This window comes from Grammomys surdaster, unplaced genomic scaffold, assembly GCF_004785775.1.
Source record: "Grammomys surdaster isolate TR1022 unplaced genomic scaffold, NIH_TR_1.0 322, whole genome shotgun sequence".
Classification (NCBI taxonomy): domain Eukaryota; kingdom Metazoa; phylum Chordata; class Mammalia; order Rodentia; family Muridae; genus Grammomys; species Grammomys surdaster.
In genome coordinates, this window is record NW_021604741.1 from 2,005,853 (window position 1) to 2,029,282 (window position 23,430).

The window sequence follows — 23,430 nt, forward strand, 5'->3', positions numbered from 1 at the left end:
GGGGGTGACTCTAGCTGAGACTCCTAGCATTGGGGGATATGGAACCTGAAGTGGCCACCTCCTATAGCCAGGCAGGACTCCCAGTGGAAGAATAAGGACACCAACCCACCCATAAAACCTTTGACCCAAAATGTGTCCTGCCTACAAGGACAAAGAACAGAGACAGAGGGAATGACCAACCAATGACTGGATCAACTTCAGACAAGTTGGGCCCATAGCAAGAACCAATGGGCAAGAACTGATCCCTGACACTGTTAGTAATACTCTGCTATGCTTGCAGATAGGATCCTAGCATAACTGTCCTCTGAGAGGCTCCACCCAGCAGCCGATGGAAACAGATGCAGAGACTCACTGCCAAATGTTAGATGGAACTCAGGGAGTCTTGTGGAAGAACTGGGGGAAGGATTGAGGGAACTGAAGAGGACAGGAACTCCATGGGAAGACCAACAGAGTCAACTAACCTGGACCTTTGGGTACTCCCAGAGACTGAACTACCAAACAAAGACCAAGCATGGACTGGACCTAGTACACAACACATATGTAGCAGATGTGCAGCCTGGCCTTCATGCAGGTCCCCCAAAAACTGGAGTGGGGGCTGTCAAGGACATGGATCCTTGACCCTTGCCTCCCTGAAGATCCCATTTCCCTAACTGGGTTCAGTGGGACAGGATGCTAGCAGAAGTTGTTCAATGAAGTTGTCAGCAAGTCTGTCTCTGTCTGAAGCAGAGATTCAGCAAATTATCCCTTAGGTCTAGAAACGGTCAGTGATGAAGGTGGCTATGCTAGCCAACCAGCTTTCAACACGGATGGGACAGCTTTCTATTGGAAGATGCCATGTCAGACTTTTATAGCCAGAAAGATGTCAATGCCCTTGTCAAAGCCTCAAGGGTCAAACTAATTCTCTAGTTAGGGCTTAAAGAAGCTGGGGGTTTTTCATTGAAGCCAATGCTAATTTACCATTCTGAAAAACTTAGGGTTCTTTGCTCTGTGAATGGAACAAAGTCTAGATGATATGGTATTATTTTCAAAGTTCTATATATCTCAAGTAGCTCAGTAGATTGGCTGTATGGTCAGAGACTTGGAAAGATCACATTTGGAAAATTGGTGAGAAAGACATCTGGGAAAGGAGTGTGTGGACGGATCTCTCCAAATGGGCAAAAGACGTGAAGATATTTATGTCCTATGTAAATGCTCACCAAAAGGTGACTTCAGCTGAGGAGGAGTTCAGTAATCACACGGATAAGATGACCCGTTCTGTGGACAGCCAGCCTCTGTCCCCAGCCTGCTCAATGGCACATGAACAAAGTGGCCATGGTGCCCGAGATCGAGGTCATGCTTGGGCTCAACAACGTGGACTTCCACTCACCAAGGCTGACCTGGCTACAGCTGCTGCTGAATGCTAGATCTGCCAACAGCAGAAACCAACACTGAGCCCCAGACATGGCACCATTCCTCGAGGTGACCAGCCAGCAACCTGGTGGCAGGTTGACTACATTGGATCACTTCCTCCACGGAAAGGCCAACGTTTTGTTCTTACAGGAGTAGATACTTATTCTGGTCATGGATTTGCATTTCCTGCGTGAAATGCTACTGCCAAAGCCACCATCCATGGACTTACAGAATGCCTTATCTACCATCATGGTATTCTACAAAGTATTGCTTCTGACCAAGGAACTCATTTCATAGCCAGAGAAGTGTGACAGTGGGCCCACGATCATGGACTCCACTGGTCTTACCATGTTCCCCATCATCCTGAAGCAACTGGTCTAATAGAAAGATAGAATGGCCGTTTGAAGATACAGTTACAGCACCAATTATGTGACAGCAGCATGGAGGGCTGGGACAGAGTTCTTCAGAAGGCAGGATATGCTTTGAATCAGCATCTAATATATGGTACAGTTTCTCCTATAGCCAGGATCCATGGGTCCAGGAATCAAGGGGTGGAAAAGGGAATAGTTCCACTCACTATCACTCCTAGTGACCCTCTAGAAAAATTTTTGCTTCCTGTCCCCATAACTCTAGGTTCTGCTGGCCTAGAAGTTTTGGTTCCAGAGGAGGGAGTGCTCCTACTAGGAGCCACAACAAACATTCCATTGAACTGGAAGCTCAGACTTCCCTCTGGTTATTTCAGGTTTCTAATGCCCTTTAACCAACAGACTAAGAAAGAAATAACAGTGTTAGGAGGGGTGATAGATCCAGATTACCATGGTGAAATTGCATCACCTCTCCACAGTGGAGGTAAGAAGGATTGTGTCTGGAGTGCAGGAGATTCCCTTAGGGCGTCTCTTACTTAGTACTACCATGTCCTGTGATTAAAGTCAATGGGAAACTATGACAGCCTAATCCAAGCAGGATGACAAAGGACAAAGACTCATCAGGAATGAAGGTATGTGTCACTCCTCCAGGAAAAGAGCTAAGACCTGCTGAGATGCTTGCAGAGGGTGGAGGAAATACAGAATGGATAGTATAGGAAGGAAGTTATAAATACCATCTAAGGTCACGTAACAGAAACAAGGATTATAAAGTAACTTGGATGCTTCTGTTTTATTTTGTTAAAAACACATTTGCATAGTATAAGCTATTTGTGCTTTCTTCCAATTTCTTTAACATCAATTGGTATTTAAGTTGAGATACTAAAGAAATGTTCCCAAGAGACATTGCCGCATTGTAAATTTACAAATGTGTTTGTGATTGTACAAGGAATAGTTATAACATGTTAGGTATTAGGTATATTCGTGACCTTGCTATTGTTTCATGTGGACATGAGATATTATTTGTGTCAAGTCAACAAGGGGTGGACTGTAATGGCTATTCCTGGTTGGCAACTTGACTATGTCTGGAATGAACTACAATCCAGAATTGGAAGGCTCACCTGTGATCCTGATCTTGAGGCTGGAAGATACAAGCTTCTGACCTGGATTTTAGCATGGAGATTTTGAGGCATAGTGGCTATGAATCCCAGGAGATTAAGGCAAGGAGTTCAAGGTCATCTGGGACAAAGCAAGTCCCAGACCAGGCGTGGTGGTACATATCTTTAATCTAGGCCACACCTTCTGCTGGAGACCTAGATGAGGACTTTGGAAGGAGGAAGATTCGCTCTTCTCCTGCTTGCCTTGTGGGACTGATCCTTGTATTAGACTGCAGACTTCAAGCCGTCATAACAAATTCCCTTACTGTATAGAGACTACCCAGAAGTTCTGTGACTCAAGAGAGCCCTGACTAATACAATGTATATATATAATTTCAGTGGAACTGCTCTATAATAAGGCAGCAATGCCCCTACTAGGTACTTCAGGCTAACCAAAGGCCTCGAACTAGGAATGGATTACCTCTTTTAGAGCTACTGGTCAGTGAGGTCCTATAGAACCTGACAGTAAAAGCTCACTGCTGCAAGCAACACAATGCAGACTCATTCCTGGGAGTGGTATTTAAAACGCAAGCATCAACGTTTATCCAAAAGAGATCCTGATTTGGCTTGTCTGAGGTTAATCTCTGGAATGGGTATTTTAAGAAGCACTCCCAAACAGAAGCTCTCGACTCACATTTAGAAAAACACAACTCTTATTCTGACATAAAAGACCCTTCGTCAGCTTTTTGTGTCTACTGCTGCCTTATTTCTCATTATTCTCCACTTCTAGGCATTTCTGTTTACACCACCAAACCGCTTTACCTTTGCCTTAAACACCATATACCCTCTTGCCTCTATGCCTTTGTTTGTACAAAGGTTCATTCCAGATCATCATCTTAACTCCTCTTAATGTTAAGTAGATGCTAAGGTCGGCTTCCTCTTCCTGGGCAACTTAGGAGCTCCTGTTATCCACAGAACCACAGCACTTTGCATGTGGTGTGCATGTACTCATGGGTCCACAAGTGTTTGTACATGCTAATTTGCAATGCCACAACTTACATGGGATTTTGTTTGCATGTCCATCTAAATTTTGCCTATCACAGTTCTGCATGTCCTCCCTTTGAATAGTATAGCAGAGGCGATCCCGTCACCTCTTCAGTACTTGTTTGGTATAATAAAAAGGTTTACTTTTGCTTAGATGACCTGTACTAACTCACATAGCTGGTAAAATGTGTTCCAAACTCTTATACTGCAGGTGTAAAGATCTTTTACATGATGTAAATTGCAATCACTTTCACATCTGTGTGTCTCAGCTGTTGCTTGAAATTATGATATATATAGAAACAGCTTTATATAATATAGCTTTATATTATATATTTATATTATATATTATTTATATTATATATATTTATATATTATATATATTTATATATATATTATATATAATAACAGCTTTATATAATATAGCTTTAGAAACAGATCTCCAGGGTATAAGGCTCTCCAGGGCTGGACTCACTCTGATTGATTCCTCTATTCTTCATAAGGGCTAGCAGAAGATCTGGCACTTAGTAGGATTACAAAAAAAGAGAAGTGCTCTTCAGTGAATTATGGATCTTTTTGAAACAGGACTAAGCAGGTAAAGTCTCAAAAGGATATAGCTCAGCTTCTAATTTTCTCAATCTGAACTCATTCTGTGTGTGTCTGTGTCTCTCTGTCACTTTGTCTCTATTTCGCCCTCTCTCTCCCTCCCTCCCACCCCCCCCCCCCCCCCAGGTTTTTTTTTTTTAAATTTTTGATTTTTTTGCTAAAACAGTAACTGTGAACCCTGCTCATCAGCAGATTTTCCCAGCCCAACTTTACAATCTGACTTGTGAACTACCAATCCCAGAATTCTAAGCGAGGGCGAGGGGGCGGAGCGGCCTCTTCGAAGCCACCGATTGATTGGTGAACGCACGCGCTTTCTTCCGGGAAGGCCCCGAAGGCAGGAACTTGGGAAAGGAGTCTGGGCTCTCTACCGGGCTGGGAGGAGCTTGTGCCTGAGACCCGGGGTCCCCATCCGCTGAGGAGATGGATGAGGATGGGCTTCCTCTCATGGGGTCAGGCATAGACCTGACCAAGGTTTGTAAAGGATGGACTTGAGCTTCCGACGAGCAGGGAAGGAGGCTTGGCCATGGGACCCCAGTTCCCAGGGGAGACGCCACCTCTCCAGGCCCAATCTGGGCCTCTGTTTACCTAGCCTGGGGAAAGGGGAGCCCTGCAGTCCACTTTGAAAGGGGTCCTTCCTGGGCTAAGAAAAGAGTTGGTGTGCCACGCAGCCTTTGCTCCAAACATCACGTGTTTCTACGCCCAAGATTGACAGTCTGGAGATAGTACCACCTCTAACACTTCACCTCTTATTCGACCAAGCTGGTCTCTGTGTGTGTGTGTGTGTGTGTGTGTGTGTGTGTGTGTGTGAGAGAGAGAGAGACAGAGAGACAGAGAGACAGAGACAGAGACAGACATTCTCAAACTTTATGCAACCCCTGTCACTTTGACTCACACAGATTCAGGAAAACAAATCAGTGACTCTTCTCAGCCCTTCATGAAATTGATGTCCCAGGGCAGACCATCCCCTCTATGAAATAAATATATCCAAAGGATTGCCCAGGGTATATTTCTCCTTTAAGAATCGTGTTTGTTTTTACATAATACAGGTGCCAGCTATTCAACAGAAAAGAACCGTGGCATTTCTAAACCAGTTTGTGGTGCACACTGTGCAGTTTCTCAACCGGTTTTCCACAGTTTGTGAGGAGGTAGGTCCTGGGCTACTAGTTCATGGAGTGGCCAAGAAGTCACCCTCAGCTTTTCATGTTGACAAATGAAGTGGAACAAGAATTACAGCCGTCATGTGTTCACTTTGCCATGAATTTCAAATGTCTTAAGACCGTAGCATGTCTGATTCTGTCGCCGTCAGTCCTGTGCCCTGTCTTAGCTGAATTAGGCTTCTAAGAAGCCAAGTGTGTTATAATCATGAGAACAAAAGGAAATCCAGGATTTCACCGTTGAATTTTTTTTTTTATTTGAAAGTGGTGTTTTGTTCATCTTTCTACTAAGAGATTACATTTTAAATATATGTTTGAATTTATCTTGAATTGCTTTGCATCCTTTGAGCCAAAATGGATTCACAGAAGTAGCCTAGAAATACATGTTTCAAAAAATACTTTTCTGCAAATGACAGATGACTCATGAAGTGCGAATTATATGTAAACAAGAATTCAGCGCCAGATCCAGAAACCTCTCCTGATCTTGGAAAAAGTTTTCCTAATTTGTTTGTTTTAAGGAGGAGGAAAATAGGGAATATATATATTGAAGCTGACTTTAAGGAAGGAAATAAGAGAGTAGAAACATAGACAGTTTACAGCTGGATTGATTTAATATTCTATTTTCTTATATTGTCTTATGTGAGATATATCTTTGACAAAACAGAGTTTATGTTAGATGTGGGGCTGTTAATCAGAATTGCCTGGAGATAGGAAGCTTCTTATTTGAATAAAATTTGAGCTGTTTATATTATGGGTTGTGATTAAGGCTTTGAACATGCTACGGATGCACTCTGCCACTGAGCGACACCCCTAGCCCCAGCCGTTGTTTTTATTTCTTTATCAGAATTCCTTCAGCTTTTCCACTGAGACAAATGAAAGTAAAATGTAGTTACTGATGCAATGAGGAACTCAGGTCTGTGTGTCTTGCGTTTGAACAGTCCCAGAGACTAGGCCCTTGCCAGGCCTCACTTTTTCTCCTTTCTTTTTGGTCTATTAGAAAATTTAAGATGTATTTATTTTATATGTGTGAGTGTTGATCATGTGTATGTCTGGTGCCTATGGAGGTCAGAAGAAGGCTTAAGACTTCCTAGAATATGGACAGTTATGAGCCACCCAGTGGGTGTAGGCAATCCATCCTGGGCCCTTTGCCCAAATACTTTGAACTGCTGAGCAGTCTGTCCAGTCTGTTTCTCTCTCATACCATTGTTTCTCTAAATAGGATAAGGAGCCCACTGAGTAAAGGAGTTTTTCACCTTTCTGTTCTTACGTGACCCATTTTACTCTAGGTTAGAGTATCTAAAGACTGAGTTTCAGCCGAAGAAAGCAGGTATTCATTTCCTATAGTTGTACAGTTGTTCTTATTGAGGTAAATCAAACTAGCAAGCAGGTAGGAAGGAAAGCAATTTGCTATAAGCTGCTCTGGGGCGAGGATAACCCCTTGTCTTTATAGTGACCCCCTCCCTCAGTTTCCGCTGTCTGGGGAATCGGTACTGCTTATTGACAACCCGTATCAAAGATGGCGAGTGTCACCTCACTGAGAGCTTATACTGAAGCAGAGCCTTCTGACCCACACTCCCCTCTCCAGCTCCCACACTCCCAGCATTCCCCAGAGTTGGCCCGTCTCCTCTAGTGATGCCCTGACCACCAGAGAAGTATATTGGATCAAAAGCTCAGTTCATTCAAAGCTAGCCTCCTGCCTTTTGCTCTCTGTCACATATTTATTTTGATAAGTTAGTATTGCAAAGTCTTCATGATGTAAAACACGCCATTTTGATTCCTGTATGTATGGATGGCATTCCGTCTGTCCACTCGTTGTCTATGGACGCGTACATTGATTCCGTAGCCTGGCTGTTGGTAAATGCTACCATGGACAAACAGCTGCCGCATTCACATCCCGACACCACTTCCTTCGATCTTTAAGTCGTTGCACTTCCCTTTTTACTTTATAAGACTTTCTATACTAGCTTTCCAAAGCAGCTACATTAACTTACATTCCTACCAACAGCGTAAATGGACCTCTGCCTCCGCGCTAATTCCTGTATGTCTTTAATCTAGTAACATTAATCTGTAATGGATGTGATGTGAGCTCTCATTACGTATTAATCTGCATCTTCTTTATGATAAGTGATGCTACACATTTTCCCCCACGTATCCATTTAATTTCTTAATCTTCCATTGGTAATTATCTGTTCAGGTCCTTTGTGCATTTCTTAAAATGGAATTATCTGGTTTTTACTATTGAATTGTGGTTCTTTATAGATTTGGCTATCACCATGCTATTAGATAGACAGCTTTTAAACATCCTCCATTCCAAAGGGGGTCTTCACCCCTGCCATAGGGGTCTCTCACCCTGCCATAGGGGTCTCTCACCCTGCCATAGAGGGTCTTCACCCCTGCCATAGGGGATCTCTCACCCTGCCATAGGGGGTCTCTCATCCTGCCGTAGGGGGTCTTCACCCTGCCATAGGGGGTCTCTCACCCTGCCATAGAGGGGTCTTTCACCCTACTATAGGGGGTCTTCACCCCTGCTGACAGTTCTATTCTGCACAGAAGCTTTTTGTTTCAAGTACATTTGCTAGTTCTGCTTTTGCTACCTGGACTTTCGGGGTCATTTTCAGAAAAATCATTGTCCATTCCGCTGCCCAAAGCTGTCCTTCTGTGTTTTTCTTTTCTGGCAGTTTTGTGGTTTCAGACCTTTCATGTGAGCGTTCTGTCCGTGTTGACCCGTTTTTTGTGCATGGTGTGTGATAGCCTCTAGTGTTTACTCTTTGGCTTATGTATATCCCACACCACTTGTCGGAGAAACTGTTCCTCCCCCCCACACACACACTTTTTTTTCCAATTGTGTTCTTGGCATGTCTGTGAAAATCAACTGATTATAAATGTTTGGCTTTATTTTGGGTACCCTTTCCTGTTCCACAGCCTGTTTTTATCAGTACTGTACTGTATGGTCTGTATAGCTTTTCTTGTGGGTCACTAGGAGCCATAGTAACTGGAACCATTCCCATGTCTACCCCTTGGTTCCTGGACCCATAAATTCTAGCTATAGAAGAAACTGTGCTAAGTACTAGATGCTGATTCAAAGTGTATACTACCTTCTAGAGAAGCCTGTCCCCACCCTCCAGTTGGCTACCACCTAACTGGTGCTGTTTCTATCTTCAAACCCTTCCCCCAGGCCAGCTGCTTCAGGATGGCAGAGACCGTGGTAAGACTAGTTCCATGAGCATGGCCCCACAGTTGCACATTTCTGGCTCTGAAGTGAGCTCCTTGGTCAGAAGGATGCTGTGTGGAGAAGGCATTTCTGAGCCCAAAGTGATAGTTTGGCAGAGATTTTGCAGGAAAGGCAAATCCATGTCCAGAAGTTATCTGTTACAGTAAGGACAAAGCATTGAACTTTCCAGGAAGAAAGAAGGCCAGTGTAGTAAACCTTCTACCAGGTGGCTGGCTGGTTACCCAAGGGAATGGTGCCATGTCAGGGGCTCACTGTTGGTCTCTAGCACTCAGCAGCCGCTATAGCCAGGTCAGCCTAGGTGAACAACAGTCCCTGTTGGTGAGCCCTGTATAAACTCCATCTCTGCTTGGTCATGTGATACTTCCAGCTCTGCTTCTTTTATTTAGATTTGCTGTTGATATTTGAGTCTGTATGGTATGTGTGCGCATGTGCGTGTGTGTGCACGTGCGTGCATGCGTGTGTGTGTGTGTGTGTGTGTGTGTGTGTGTGTGTGTGTGTGCTTGCATGCACAGGCGCATGCATTCCCATATGACATTTTACAATTTCTACTTTTGTGAGAAATTCTGAAATTTTGATAGAGATTATGTTATGTCTACAAACAATTTTAGGTCATTTGTACATTTTAGCAGTATTCTACAAACCCATGAACACAGGATGTCTTTGCATTTATTTGTGTCTGATTTCTCTCATCAATGTTTTATAGCATTTGGTATACAGATCTCACATTCTTTGTTCTGCATTGAGCTTGGATCCAGTGAGATGGACTTATTGATAAGCTTATGAAGTGGGCCTTGGATGTGGATCTTCTAGAGAAGGCCTAGAGTCTGGTCTCTAAGACGCCATCCTAAACACCTGGTCTATAGAGACTGACTTGGAATTGTAGTTGGCCTTGAGCATGAGTTTGCAAAGTCCAGCTATGCACCTGGCCAGTCCTGAACTCTCTGGAATGTGTTGGAAGCCTGAATCTGAGAGGGTAGGTCAGGTCCACTCTATAACCTAATGGTTGCATTTACAGGGGTCTTCTGAAGGCCTTAGTTTGTGAGGGCATTAGGGTCTGCTTAGGTTTTGCCTGGATTCTGAGTCTATATGGATAGTTTGGTACTATGGCAGCTACAGCACCTATATCCACAAGGTTGGTCTAGAGTAATGGGTGATGGGGTGATACCATAGGCCACATGTTTATAGGGCTGGAACTTGGAGTTCTGGAAGCTATCCAGGGACTGCATATATTGGCCTGAATCATAGGTCTGGAAAGGTTGTCCCGGGCTGAGTCCATCAGAGCCTGAAGCTCTGTAGCCAGACTAGATAGTAAGACTGTAGGAAATGACCCCACTGTGTTCATGGATATCAGTTTGGTGACTTAGAGTCATAGGCATGAACCTGGAGTTGGGACAGGCCTCAAGCTTATGTTGTGTGGTCTGCCTGGCTTTGGGCTGGGTTAGAATGTAGGGTAGACCTGAAACCTGCATTCCCAGAGGCTAACGTGAAGGCTGAGTCTGGGGCATCATGGCCCTATTGTGGGTATGGAGACACTTTATGAGGACTAGCCTGACCTTTGGGCTGTCTTGAATCTTAGGTTGATCTGGAGGCTGAGAGCACTAGGATTGACCTGGCAGTGAGCCAGGCATGAAGTCCGAGATTTTGAAATCTGACTAGATACTGAGTGGTACCAGGTATCTGGGGCAACCAGGGCTTGTCCAGTGCTAGATTTGCCTGGGGTGGTCCTGTGATGAGTTCTAAGGCAGAGAGGGTGGTTCTCACTCCACTGCCTTTTTTCCCAGGTAGAGTTGTTTCCTCCCCATGATGTGCCACTTGGGGTTTGGTGAGAGGTGAGCCCAGTAGTGTGAAGCTGTCCAGACCATACACGCATTACATCACACACACGGCTCTTGTGAAAGTGTCTTTGTGTGTGGCTCTTTGATTAAATCAGTGCCTTTGCTTGTACATGGATACTGGAAAGTCCTAGGTCATCATCTTCCTGGTATCCAGCCTTTCTGTTTTATGTTTGATAATTGACTATATGATTCATTATTTACAGTTGATATTTTGGCATTTTATCCTTTTGTCAGTTTTAGGCTATTGGCTAGGAGAGGACAGTAAGTGACACTCACTAACTGAATTAGATGTGTTTAGTCATCACAGCCCTTCCTTGAGGACAGGTCCAGGCATCTATCTATCCCTCTTTGGTATGTCCACAAACTAAGATATGGGGGATTGACCTGGTTTGTTCTCTGTCTGTTCATTCCACGTGTTTTTGAGTGCCTGGGCTTTGTATCTAGCTGTGCGATGTACTCTAACTGGCTGAGAGAAGCATAGAGCCCACTGAACCAGACTGAGATTCCAGCTCTTATTGAAGTGAAGAAAGTAAAAACTTTCCCTTTATATTTTAGTTCTGTTGTTCCATATCTACTAAATGTAACATCTTTGTGGATATGACAATGTCTGAAGATGTTATACACGTATCTCAACATTGCTTTCTGGAGTCATCTTTAGTCTGTTAGTAGCCCCCAGGAAGCCTGGTGGCCTTGTTTGGCAACCCTTAACAGAAACCAAAATGACCGCTTTCCTAAAAGAAAAGAAAACAAAATGAGCATCCGCTATTGCTTTTTTAAATTAGGAGTGAGTTCCAGGGAGAAAGAGCCACTCACCCAACCACCGCCACCCTGATCTCATCTAAATCTGGCATAAATGTAACACTTTCATACTCAACTAGGATTAAATTTCAAACTGAGCTCTGTCATCACCTGTTATTCTGTTCCTTAGAATTATCTGATAGAGAAAAGAATATAGGACTCTTTTTTCTATTTTTTTTTTTTTGTAAAGAACTAAACTTTCTTAAAACTCCATGCATACTAGGCTACTTTGTAAGTAATTCTCCTTTGCCTGCTGAGATCAGAGGCCAGAGAAAGGAAAGAAGTTGAGTCAGACCCAAGTTACAAAGTTTTCAGGGTCATCTTCTCTTCCTTCACAAATCCTCAGTAAACATTTTTGTTCTGTCCCAGTCAACACAGTTGAATGAAGGTCCACTGTAGCTGGTCTTTGCTACTTGTAGGTTTTTCTTTACGCCACCCTTTTTTCCCATCCCACTCCCACCCCAGTTCACCCCCTACCACTAGATAGGAGAGAAAGAAGGATAGAGGGGAGAGAAGTAGAGACTCGTGAATCTAACTGCTTTCTTGTTTCTTCTTTGAGCACAGTTACTAACAAACTATAGCCAATCCTCCTGAAGGAGCACCAACCACCTACCCCTGCCTCGCTGGACTCTAGCATTTATATACCCTCCAAATTCCAAACATCAGACAGTCGCAGAAACTATCTGCAGCTGGCAAAGCCATGCCTCTGCTGGAGCACGAGGCAAATCATAGTCAGCTGCTGCAGACAGTCTGAACCAGCCCCATATCCCACACCTGGGATTAAAATGAAAACATATTTTTAGAATATTTCTGTGTTTCTAAAGAAACCAAAGTTCCAGAATTGTCACCACAGTTCACCACTCGGTGGGCAGGGCCATCTTGAGTTCCTACTGCAGTAAAATCTGTGCAGACAGTTTAACCATGAATTATAGAGTCAGCAGCTCCATGTAAGCAAGACATGTGGATGTTTTTATCTTGACTCAGATTTGTTACACACAGTACTAGATTTCAAATCATTTCTAATCTTTTTCTTCTAAAAATCTTTAAATACAGGCTAAGGTGTTGAGAATACTCATCTAACAAATTTATAGTGTTTACCTCTTATTGCCAAGTTTTAGGCCCACGTTGAACTTAACTTCCAAACAATGATGTCTTTCTTAAACCCTTTTTTTGTTCTTTGCCACATCTTTATAGTGGGGAGGCATGAGTTATATGTGGATTAATTAAGACATTGATGGGTTCCCTTGCTGGCTTCTAGGACACTGAACACAGCCGAGTACACTGAGATCTACTTTAGGACACTCTTTTAGAGACGTGGCTATACATGTTCAGGATTTTATAATAACAAATTTATGTCATATTCACAGTGGTATTAATTAGCCTTCTCTGGGGCTGGTTTGAGACTCTCAGATGTTCAGTGTTTCAGGATTTTGTATTGTTCTGTATTACTTGTGAGGATCATTTCTTAACACAGCACTCCTCACATGAGTTTCAAAAATAAAAGCTAGACTTTTTGGAGGGGTTTCTAGAACTTGAATGTAGTATAAAACTGCTAGGATTTTTTTCTTTCTTTCTTGAAATTATTTTTACATTGGTTTTCCTAGCTTTAACATAGGTGGTAGTAGCCATAGTAAGTAAAAGACGCCTACTCAAAATCCTCATCCCCACAATGATAATTGTATTTATAAGGGTATTTAGATAAAAGATTATAAACTAATCTTTCATGTCTTGCAAGGATCAATCACTCTTGCCTTATGAGGCCTTGAGAGTAGCAGATGAGACTAATAAAGTAAGCTCTGAATGAAGGAATGGTGGTACCAGAGCAATCCGACAGGATGCAGAAAGAGAAGTTACCGATTTGAAGTGATTGACAGTCTAGTCAGGAGGTAGATTTCCAAACAAGAGAACATCTTTCCCCCACTTAATTGCTAAGCTCTGTGTTTCTATTTTCAGCCTATGTGAATCCCAACTCAGTACTCAGTGACAAGTTAGTTTTATATTCTAATCATGAGAATAATTAAAACTGATTAGAAAAATAATTCCAAGTGAAGGGCATCCTTAGTAAGTGTTCCAAGACTGAAAACTCCTAATTTCCAATCTGTATGGTCCAGAGCTTGCTGAGAGGCTAGTCAACTGTTTACTAACTCTGGGTAATGAAAATAGTCTACAGCCCCCGCATTTACCATCCTGTCATAGCAAGCTTCTGTCAGCTCTGGGTTTGAAGTGTTTGGGTTCGGGTTATTTTCCTTATATGAAGTTTCACTTTTTTCTTTTTCTCCTTAAAATTAGCAAAATAATCCCTACTTCATAGAGTTGGTGTGAGGGTTTGAATGATATGTTATAGATACAGTATCTCATACGTAAGTGTTCAGACGTTTATGATATTAAATGCTCAAAAGTGTATATTTATATGGGCATATATTAAAACCTAAAACTTCAATTTGGGGTCCTGGAGTGAGAGCTCGTCAATAAAATGCTTGCCCTGAAAGCAAGAGGTCCTGAACTTGATTTCTCAGAGCCCAAATGAAAGTCAAGCAGGGAGGTGCACTTATAATCTGTGTCGGAGGACAGAGACCGGAAGATTCCCCAGGTTTGTTCTCCAGCCAGTCTAATTGAATTGGTGAGCTTCAGGTACAGGGAGATACCCTGCCCCAAAACCTAAAGTAGAGATCAGTTAAGGAGGACGCCAGTGCTGACCTCTGGCCTTCACATAGGCACACATCTGTGTGTATTCTCACACACATACATGAATGTGTATATGCACATATGGATACAATTTTAAATTTTGAACACATTTTTCTTTTTATATTCATTTTACCCAAAATGTTCATTTTTCACAAATGGAAGTTATCATTTTATGAATTAATTTGTTGTAAGATTTCTTCTCTAGCAAATTATAAGACTTATTAAATTTGCCAAAATTGAATTTCCATGATTTTCAGGAATGTGCCTGTAATTTGGATAGCAAGACATGTTTTATAACTTGTATTCATGTTTATATAACCACTTATTGTGAACAAATTTCAAGGTTAAACTTAGCATTGATGCCATTAAAACTACCCAAGGGATCGAGGCTGTAATCTGAGCACCAGGATGACTGAGCGAGGAGTGCAAAGAATTTGAGGCTAGCCTGGGCTATACTGAAAGTGCTGAGAATTTGAGGCTGGCCTGGGCTGTACTGAAAGTGCTAAGAATTTGAGTTTAGCCTGGATTGTACTGAAAGTTTGAAGGCAACCTGAACTTCCACAGTGTGACCCTTTCTCAAAAACTGAGACCAAAACCACAACTTAGCTTGTGAGCATTTAATTTCCAGATTGCATCTTTTGGAGATGTCTAGATAACCATGTTAAAAATCAGTGCTCTGAGGCTGGAGAGATAGCTCAGTGGTCCCAGGTTTGGTTTCCGGCACCCATACAGGGTGATTCACAATTGCCCATAACTCCAGCTCTAGGATATCTGATGCTCTCTTCTGGCTTCCATTGGTACCTGCACTCATGTGCACATACACGCATAATTTACAATAAACTTTAACAACAAAAAAAAGTGTTCAGTAGGTGTGTACCATGTATCAGGCATGAGAAAGGTATGAGCTAGGGTGTTAAAATGGAGCATGTAAGTTAAATCTTGAAGTTCTGTCTCACCATTTACTAGTCTTGCTGATCTACGTTATCAGAGCAACTGCTCTCTATACCCAAGAGCAGTTTCTTCTGATACTATGTCCTCTCGTGTTCCTTCACCATCCATTAGGGCTTTCCTTGTCATCCCAAGTGTAAAGATGGGATATTATGCATCTTCATCCCAGCTTACAAAGACTAAAGAGACAAAATGCAATAATAGGTAAAATAAAAAGAAAGCAGCTTTGATTTAGTTTCAGATGACAGGTTCAGGTATAGCCTGCCCTCCTGCTGTTTGTGTGGCTGGTGTAGGAAGCTTCCCTGAGCCCAAGTTTGAGACCTGCACAGGCAGCATTCACAGATCCTGTCTCAAGACAACGAAGTATCCTGTGGAGAAGCCCTAAGCAGTGACGAGCGGTCAACATTTTACTCCTAACTGTGGTCAAAGTGACCTTAGGGCATTGAAGTTCTACTTTTAGTAAATTATCCCAGGCAGCAAACAGTGCTGCCACTGAGCCATAAAGTAAACTGGCCAACCTTCTTGGATTGTGTGACTAAATATGATACTGTGTACAATCAAGGTATTCAATAAGTGTGTTTATGGATTGTACATTATTAGGCTAACTTTTCTTTGTCAAAGTATGTATGTGTGTTGGTGAATGTGATAAATGAGAAATATTTAAATCATGTAATTTTCAAGTCTGCCCTTCATTGTTCTTTTCCACCATTTTAATCAAACACTTTATTCTTGTCTCTAATCTTTCTAGAAACTGGCAGACCTTTCTCTTCGGATTCAACAAATTGAAACAACTCTCAACATTTTAGATGCAAAGGTTTGTATTTCTAAATACAAGATAAGCTTTTCTGTATGTACACCATCTTTCTCAGTCATACTTAAAATGTATTTGGGGGTGAAATTAACCCTGTATCTGTGAAGTGATACATTGTTGTACATTTAAAAAAAAACATAATTGCATTAACTTAGTCATTTCAAATGAACTTGTAGTTTCAGATTTCTTTGATTATGCCAGTTAAAAGTACAATATAAACAACATGGTTACAAATTACACTGTTATGTGGGTCACATTATTTAATGGAAACTCAAAATTATTGTTAATGGTTATAATGCAGTAATAGTACCACAATAATGTAATAAGTGGAATAAAACTTAAACATTTCCAGAACAAGATTTATTGATACTATCTGATATTTTCACTTGTATATATTTTGAAAGTTATAAAAATATTGAAAGAATACCAGTTTGAAATCACAAATTACAGAGAAGCTGGATATAGTGATCTGTGGTGATAATCCCAGTACTCAGGAGGCTGAGGCAGGGGGATAATGAGTTTGACACTATCCTGATCCATACAGACAGGGAGAAAAAAAAATGAAAACAGGAAAACAAAGCAGGAAACATAAGGTCTCATGTTACCTGGGAAAAAGAATTTTTATTTAAAGCCTAAAGATTTTGATAACTAACTGACACATTCAATTTTAACTTGGTTTAATTTATAATGCTATCCATGTTCTTCCTGTTTATGAGGTAGAGGATTTAACTCTATGATATTTTTGTGACTTTTTTCCTCCCCTCACTGATACCCCATAAAAGTGTACTGTGGCCATGTTTTCAAAAGGGAGTTTAACTTTTTTAATTGATCAAAACATTTACTGACTATTGTAGTGGGAAATGTTATGTTCACGTTAGAATAAGGAAGTGAAGGTAGGAATGTATACTTTCTCTGCCCTCTCTGGACTTCAGCAAGTGTGTCTGTTGCCTTAGAACAGTTCTCTGGCATGGAAAGTTAGAACACCTGGCCTTGAACATGCTGGAGATATTGTGTCAGTCACAACTATTCCCACTTGTGACTTTGGGGCCACTGCCACTTTGCTAAGCACTGTCATCAGTTAGCACTTTGAAATGGCTTTTGCTGCCCAAGATCCTATCATCAGGGAGTTCTTATGCCCTTTCTTATGACTGAATCTTATTTAACAGTTGGGATTTTAAGGTGATGTCATCCAAGGACACAAGTTACGTTTCTGTGTGGGCAAGTTAACCTTAGTATTTCCCTGGCCATAGTACAATGTCCACAGTCAGCCACACAGCTAACAAGTGTGTGTCACATGGCACCAGGACAAAAGCAGGAAAGGTTTTTATAAGTCTAACCTAAATGCTTAGCTTTTTTGTTTTGAAATGTTCACTATTTGAGTCTGAAATGCTGACAGTATGTCTATTTGTTGTGTATGAAGAAAGCATATTTTAGTATTATTCAGTGATAAATGTTTAAAGAAAGAAAAACAAGCTGTGTCATATGTTAAAATGTAAAGACATAGCTCGTATAACTAAAACTTAAAATCGGTAGAGGGCAAGGAAGAAGACTCAGTTGGTGAAGTCCCTGCTACACAAGCTCCAGGACCCGGTTCAGTTGGGAGAAAGGGGGAATCCAGCGAATCCAGCCGAGCGAGCAAGCGAGCGAGCGAGGAGCTGCAAGGTCTCGGAGAGACCCAGTGCACAAACACATAGCACGTTCACAAGTGCACACACATGCCTGCTCGCCCCCACACAGGTACATGCACACACATGCATGACAACAGTGTGCTACGGAGTACTTTTCATTAGCAAGGCATTTTTAATAAAATTATTTAAAATAGTTTAATAAGGAAAATGTTCTCATCCCCAATACAGGGAACAAAAGTAGGACATAAGGAAGGTGGGCCAGGGAGCCCACCAGCATATTAGAACATAAGTACACTTCTGCAGTCAGAATCCAAAGCCCATGTTCAATTCTCTGTAGTCTGTGGGCTGAACAATACTTTGTAGGGAAAGATGGGTTATCAACTAAATTAAACTCTGGAGAAAAACTCTTCCAGAGAACAATGAATGTTTTTCACTTTTAATTTATGAAATGGACATAAAAGATGAAAGTTCTGAACCTATACAGCTTTATAGGTTTAAGGGAGCTAATTAAGAGTACACATTTCAAAAGATTTATTTGTGTGCCGAGACTGCTCTTCATATGCTCACACTAATTCACGCTTCTCAGCTGTCATCTATCCCAGGCCTAGAGGATGTCACAGTTGAAGTGTCTCCTTTAAGTGTCACTACTGTCACAAACGGATCACATTCTGAAACCACTTCTGAGCAACCACAGGTAAGCATCTGAGTCACAAGAGATGCAGGACATCTGGGTGGAACAGGACAGCCGGTGTTAAATATGTGTCAAATCATAAAACCACAAAGCACACTGGAAAAGAAGCTAGCTACCATACACACATACATAAATATCAAACCAAAATTAACAAGATCCAAAGGCTGTATATTTCAATGAACTGAAAAAGGTGTAGTTTTGAGGTTGACTTGTTTGAATCCTCATTCTACATCATGATAAGAGTCACTATAATCAGCTTTTATTCCATAATATTCTTTTATGCTTCTATACATTTAAGTTTGTTCTATTTATTTTAAAATGTATGTATACATCTCAGTAGGGTACCAAAATATGAAACAAATTAACCACCAAAATGATAAGCCATTAAAATAATATCAGCAAAGTAGTCACCCTGTGTAGGTCCATTTTACCTTTGCACCTAGATGTGCTGTGAGACAGTACTTGAGGTCATATGTGCTAATCCTTAGGAGAGCCCTGCAGCCCTGTGTTCCTCTGTGCCTGATTCTACATCTCAGGATTCACCTAGGCAAACGTGTTGAGTATTCAGAAAAAAGAATTTTCATCTCTAGTAAACATGCATGGACTCTTTTCCTTGTCAGTATTCCTTAAACAGTGCAACTGTTTACACTGTGATAGATGCCATAAGTAATTGTGAGAAAGTTAAATTTAGACCAAGGCTGCTTTATGTAGGAGACTCTAGCAGAGTTCAGTAGCTGTGGGGTCTCGAGCCAGTCCCCTGCAGCTCTCAAGATAACTATCACTGTTAATCACACCTGAATTTCTTAATTTTCTTTGCAGATTCAGAATCACCTTTTGTATGTCTGACAATTTTTGAGTTGTAAATTAGTTTGTTTAGAGTATCTGGAAGTTCTTGTAGCCTTCCTGGATTTATACAATTGTGATAGGTGTTGTGTTGATCAGCCTAATAAAAGGACTCTTAAGGCATGTTAATGATCAGATTGGCTTCTCTTTTTTTATTTCCTGACATTAACTAGTGTACTTTATATAAAATATTATGAAGCCAGATGGTGGTGTACACCATTAATCCTGGCACTGGGGAGGCAGAGGCAGGGAGATCTCTTTGAGTTCAAGACCAGCCTGGGCTGCAGAGTGACTTCTAGGACAGCCAGAGCTATACAAAGAACCCCACTATCAAAAAGCTTGTGTGTGTGTGTATATATGTATATATGTATATATATATATATATATATATGGAACTAAATATTGCTTTATGAAAATTTCCATGGTTATGACAGTCAAATCAGCTATGCACTTTTGATATACATGCATACATGTACAGCCCTGGCATGTGGAAGGTGAAGGCAGGAGTTCAAGGTCATCCCTGGCTACACAGAGCATTGGAGGCCTATCTACACGAAACCCCTGCCTCCACACAACACAATAACAAAACCACCCGTTTGTCACCCTTTCTAAACTCTTGAGTCAGAATCCCGAGGTCTGCGTACTGATTTTATACAGCTTTAATCTCATGGCTCAGATCTTTGTTCACGATAGAATATCCAGTTGTACAGATTGAAATCAATTGGAGAATGAAATGAAGGACAGTTGAGAGAAAGGATTATGATGCTTAATGGACCGTTCACATAGTAAAGGCACGCCAGTGTGTAATTGAACCCTGCGAGGGCGTGGTTGTTGGGCACAGAGTAGCAGCTGGAAGCTGAAGACTGTTAGACTGGGTAGAGCTCTCTTTTGCTCTGCTGAGCTTGGGGGAGCCATGCATAAAGACTTAGAAATGCGCTTGGATCTTTTTCCTTTATATGGGCAATTACGTTTTAGACCTCTGTATTAACTGTTTGCAGATGAATGTTTATACTCACATATATATTTACTTGCTTTGGTAACATTTATCAATATCCCAGTGTAAGAACCTAAAGAATTTGTGTTTGTTTTATTGCTTCAGAATTCCTTTTTTTTTTTAAGATTTGGCTTACATATAAATTATGTTTAAAAAATTCAATATACAAATATAACTTAGGTCATATTCTAAAGACTGAAGTTTTTTTGTTTTGTTTTTGTTTTTCAAAACAGGGTTTCTCTGTGTAGCCCTGGCTGTCCTGGAACTCACTCTGTAGACCAGGCTGCTCTCAAACTCAGAAATCTGCCTGCCTCTGCCTCCCAAGTGCTGGGATTAAAGGCGTGCACCACCACTGCCCAGCAAGACTGAAAATTCTTAAAATATTAATCTGTCTACATTTTAGCATAGATACATTGACATAAAACTAACAGCATCTGTGGAAGAAATTCCTTGTAACAGTTGTACTGATGGGAGTGAGGGTCACGGAAGCAAGCTTATTCTAATGTTCATATTGGTAGAAGAGCTGCGGTGTTGTGTGCTGTGTGAACCTTCGCTTCACACTGAAGCCAGGGCAGGAAGTCTGTGCTGTACACAGAGTGTACACAGAGTAACTGCACACGGTGCTGCGCAGTGTCAGGAGAACCTTTGTTTAAAATTGTCATCCCTCAGTATTTGCCACGGACACTAGCACTGAGTACTTTGGCCACTCTGCTGACTTTATTACCACTAGTAAGCACTCATCAACACAGAATGTACGTGAGCAGACAATCTGGTTCTCTGCAAGAAGTCTCTGAGCACTACTTTCTAAACACTTAAAGTCACCATATCCACTTAGAAGATACCGGTTAAATAAGTGAGAGACAGGAGGGTGGTTGGCAGGTACCTAGAAAAGCAATTCACTGTCCATTTGTTGAGCAGTTGACAAATTATTTTGCTAATTTCCTGGTGTATCCACTTACCATGTTTCATAGAAATACATTTGCATCTCAAGGAACAATCTGTCATTGATAGTGTTAGGTTTAGTTTATAAGCATAGATATCTGGGAATGTATATCCTATAATTAAATGATTGATATTTAAATATGAAAGTTCAATTTTTGAGTATTTATTGCCTCATTATTTTAAAAACAAACATTACTTTTAAGTAGCATGATGGATCCTTTCTATGAACTGTCTAAAGATTTACATAAAAACCCTCTACAGCAGAATAGCACACAAGACTCTGGAGTACAGGAAACTGAAGCACCACCAGAAAATGTCCTAACTGTAGCCAAGGATCCACGATATGCCAGATACCTCAAGATGGTTCAAGTGGTAAGCAAATTCTGTCTGTCTTCTCTGTCTAGCCCCAGGGATTTCACTGTATCTTTTCCAGTCTGAGAAAACAACTAACCGGAATGACCAAGTTTTCAAGTCTCTTGCGTCTTTCCTACTTCATAATGCATTCCTTAAAAGAAACCAGAAGTCCAGCCTTTCCCAGTAAAATCAATTACACTTGTAGTTGACGTGGGCTAACATAGTTCAGTGTGCATCTGTGCCATTATTGTTATTATTGTATTTGAAATTTTGGCTGTATCAAAAAAAAAAAAGAAATGAAAGAAAGCTGTTCGTTTGGTAAACTGAGTTTGATTCCCATATACCAGTGTAAATATGGTTTTAAAATGTATTTTTTTTAGCTGGTCATCTATCAGTAATTCAGTTTATAAAAAAGAACACAGCTCACGTGGCTGCATAAGATAGTAGTTCTAAAATATACCTTTAGGGTTGGTTTTTCCAAGAAATTATATATAGTATGATATAGAAAATGTTTGTGGTTGTCTGTAGCAGAAGTAAATTTACTCCTTTACCTATAGAAAGCCCTACTGCACATAATTGGAAAGTGCTAACCAAATTATTATTTCTCTGCTAATCAGAATTATTAATGAGGAGAGGAAAATTAATGCTTTTGTAATATTTTATCAGGCAAAAAAAAGTGCTGAAGTCTAAAGTGTAAATTTATTTCACAGTTAGTGACATTATGACTTGAAGGCCAGTACTAATGCCTGACAGCAGAGAGATCTGACCGGGGCTTGAGGTCTGCAGAGGCAGGGGTGAAGGGAAGCCATGCTTTCTTCTTGGTGTTGCTTTGGAACGGTGCATTGACAGTCAGTGCCTTGGCCTCTGGGTTTGGGGGGAAGGTGGACTTTGGGGTAAGAATGTATAAATATTTAATAAGAGCAAGAACAAGCTCTTATTGAGTGATGATGGACCATGTTCAAGGCAGAAACCGGGAAAGACTACACTTGAGAGAGAAATTCTTAAAACTGTAGGACTCTCAAAATAAGAAAGAAAAGCCTTTAAAAAATGGCACCTAAAGACTTCTTATGTTAGTGTGTTCTGGACTAATCAACATAAGAAATGAGAAAGTGGACTTGAATTTTCTGAAACCTCTCATGAAGAAGCTGTATTTAGTGCTGGATAGCAGTGCTCTGTGTCTGTGACACTGCCTTCTACAATTGCACTTAACCAGTCAACTGCGATCTAGAAATATGAAAGGGAATATGGCATAAAGAAACAGTTGACACATTTTAAGTTGCTTGCTGTTCTGAAGCTTTCTGTCTGGAGAGTGTCTTCGCCGGCCCGTTATCTCCACACTGTGTTAGCCATCACAGTTACCCGATGGACTACTGCGGCTCTGTAGTGCCCAGAAGTAGCATCAGTCACCTCTGGTGTCCACCTGGCAGGTCTCAGCTCCTGCAGACGAGGTGTGGCGCTACTTCTGCCCACTTATGTCACAGATGTTTACTAAACACTTACAAGATCACATTAGCTAGCCAACTGACATTCCCAAAAGCTTATTTCAGTTTTGATTTTTGTCATTAATCAAGTAAAATAAGTTCTGTTGCTTTCCATATGTGTGTATGCACGTGTGCGTGTGCGTGTGTATGTGTGTGTGATGGTCCTTTGTCATTTTTTCTAATCTTGCAGCCTGCCATCTCACCAGATAACAAACCAAAGTTCTTAAGAGGCCTGTCAGGCAGATCCTCTCTAAGTCTCCTGCCCTGTTACATTCTGATACCAGTCCCCACTCACTACTCTAGCTCACCTGGCCCTGTGATGTTCTTGTGTAGGTGTGTGGTCAGCCTCCTGTTTGCAGGCTCTGTGATGGTCCGTGGACAAGTGGGCAGTCAGTCAGCTACTTGGGGTTCTTCACATCAACTACTTTCCATCTGAAGTACTTTCCCCAAGTGGCTTGTTCCTGTTTCCTTCAGCTCTTCATACAAAACAGTCCTTCTAAGTGAAGCCTTCCTTAGTCAACCCCACGTAAAGGGACAGT

General features: G+C 41.3%; 1 protein-coding gene across 1 annotated transcript in view; it reads left to right on the forward strand.

Moving 5' to 3' along the window:
• Positions 1-4,824: 4,824 nt before the first annotated feature.
• Positions 4,825-23,430, forward strand: part of Washc3 (WASH complex subunit 3) — a 40,412-nt gene continuing 21,806 nt past the window's right edge. The window contains exons 1-5 of the mRNA XM_028778042.1: positions 4,825-4,966; positions 5,542-5,640; positions 15,896-15,961; positions 18,173-18,280; positions 21,318-21,428. Coding sequence (XP_028633875.1) covers positions 4,916-4,966; positions 5,542-5,640; positions 15,896-15,961; positions 18,173-18,280; positions 21,318-21,428 — 435 coding nt within the window. The 5' untranslated portion in view covers positions 4,825-4,915. The remainder of the gene's footprint in view (positions 4,967-5,541; positions 5,641-15,895; positions 15,962-18,172; positions 18,281-21,317; positions 21,429-23,430) is intronic.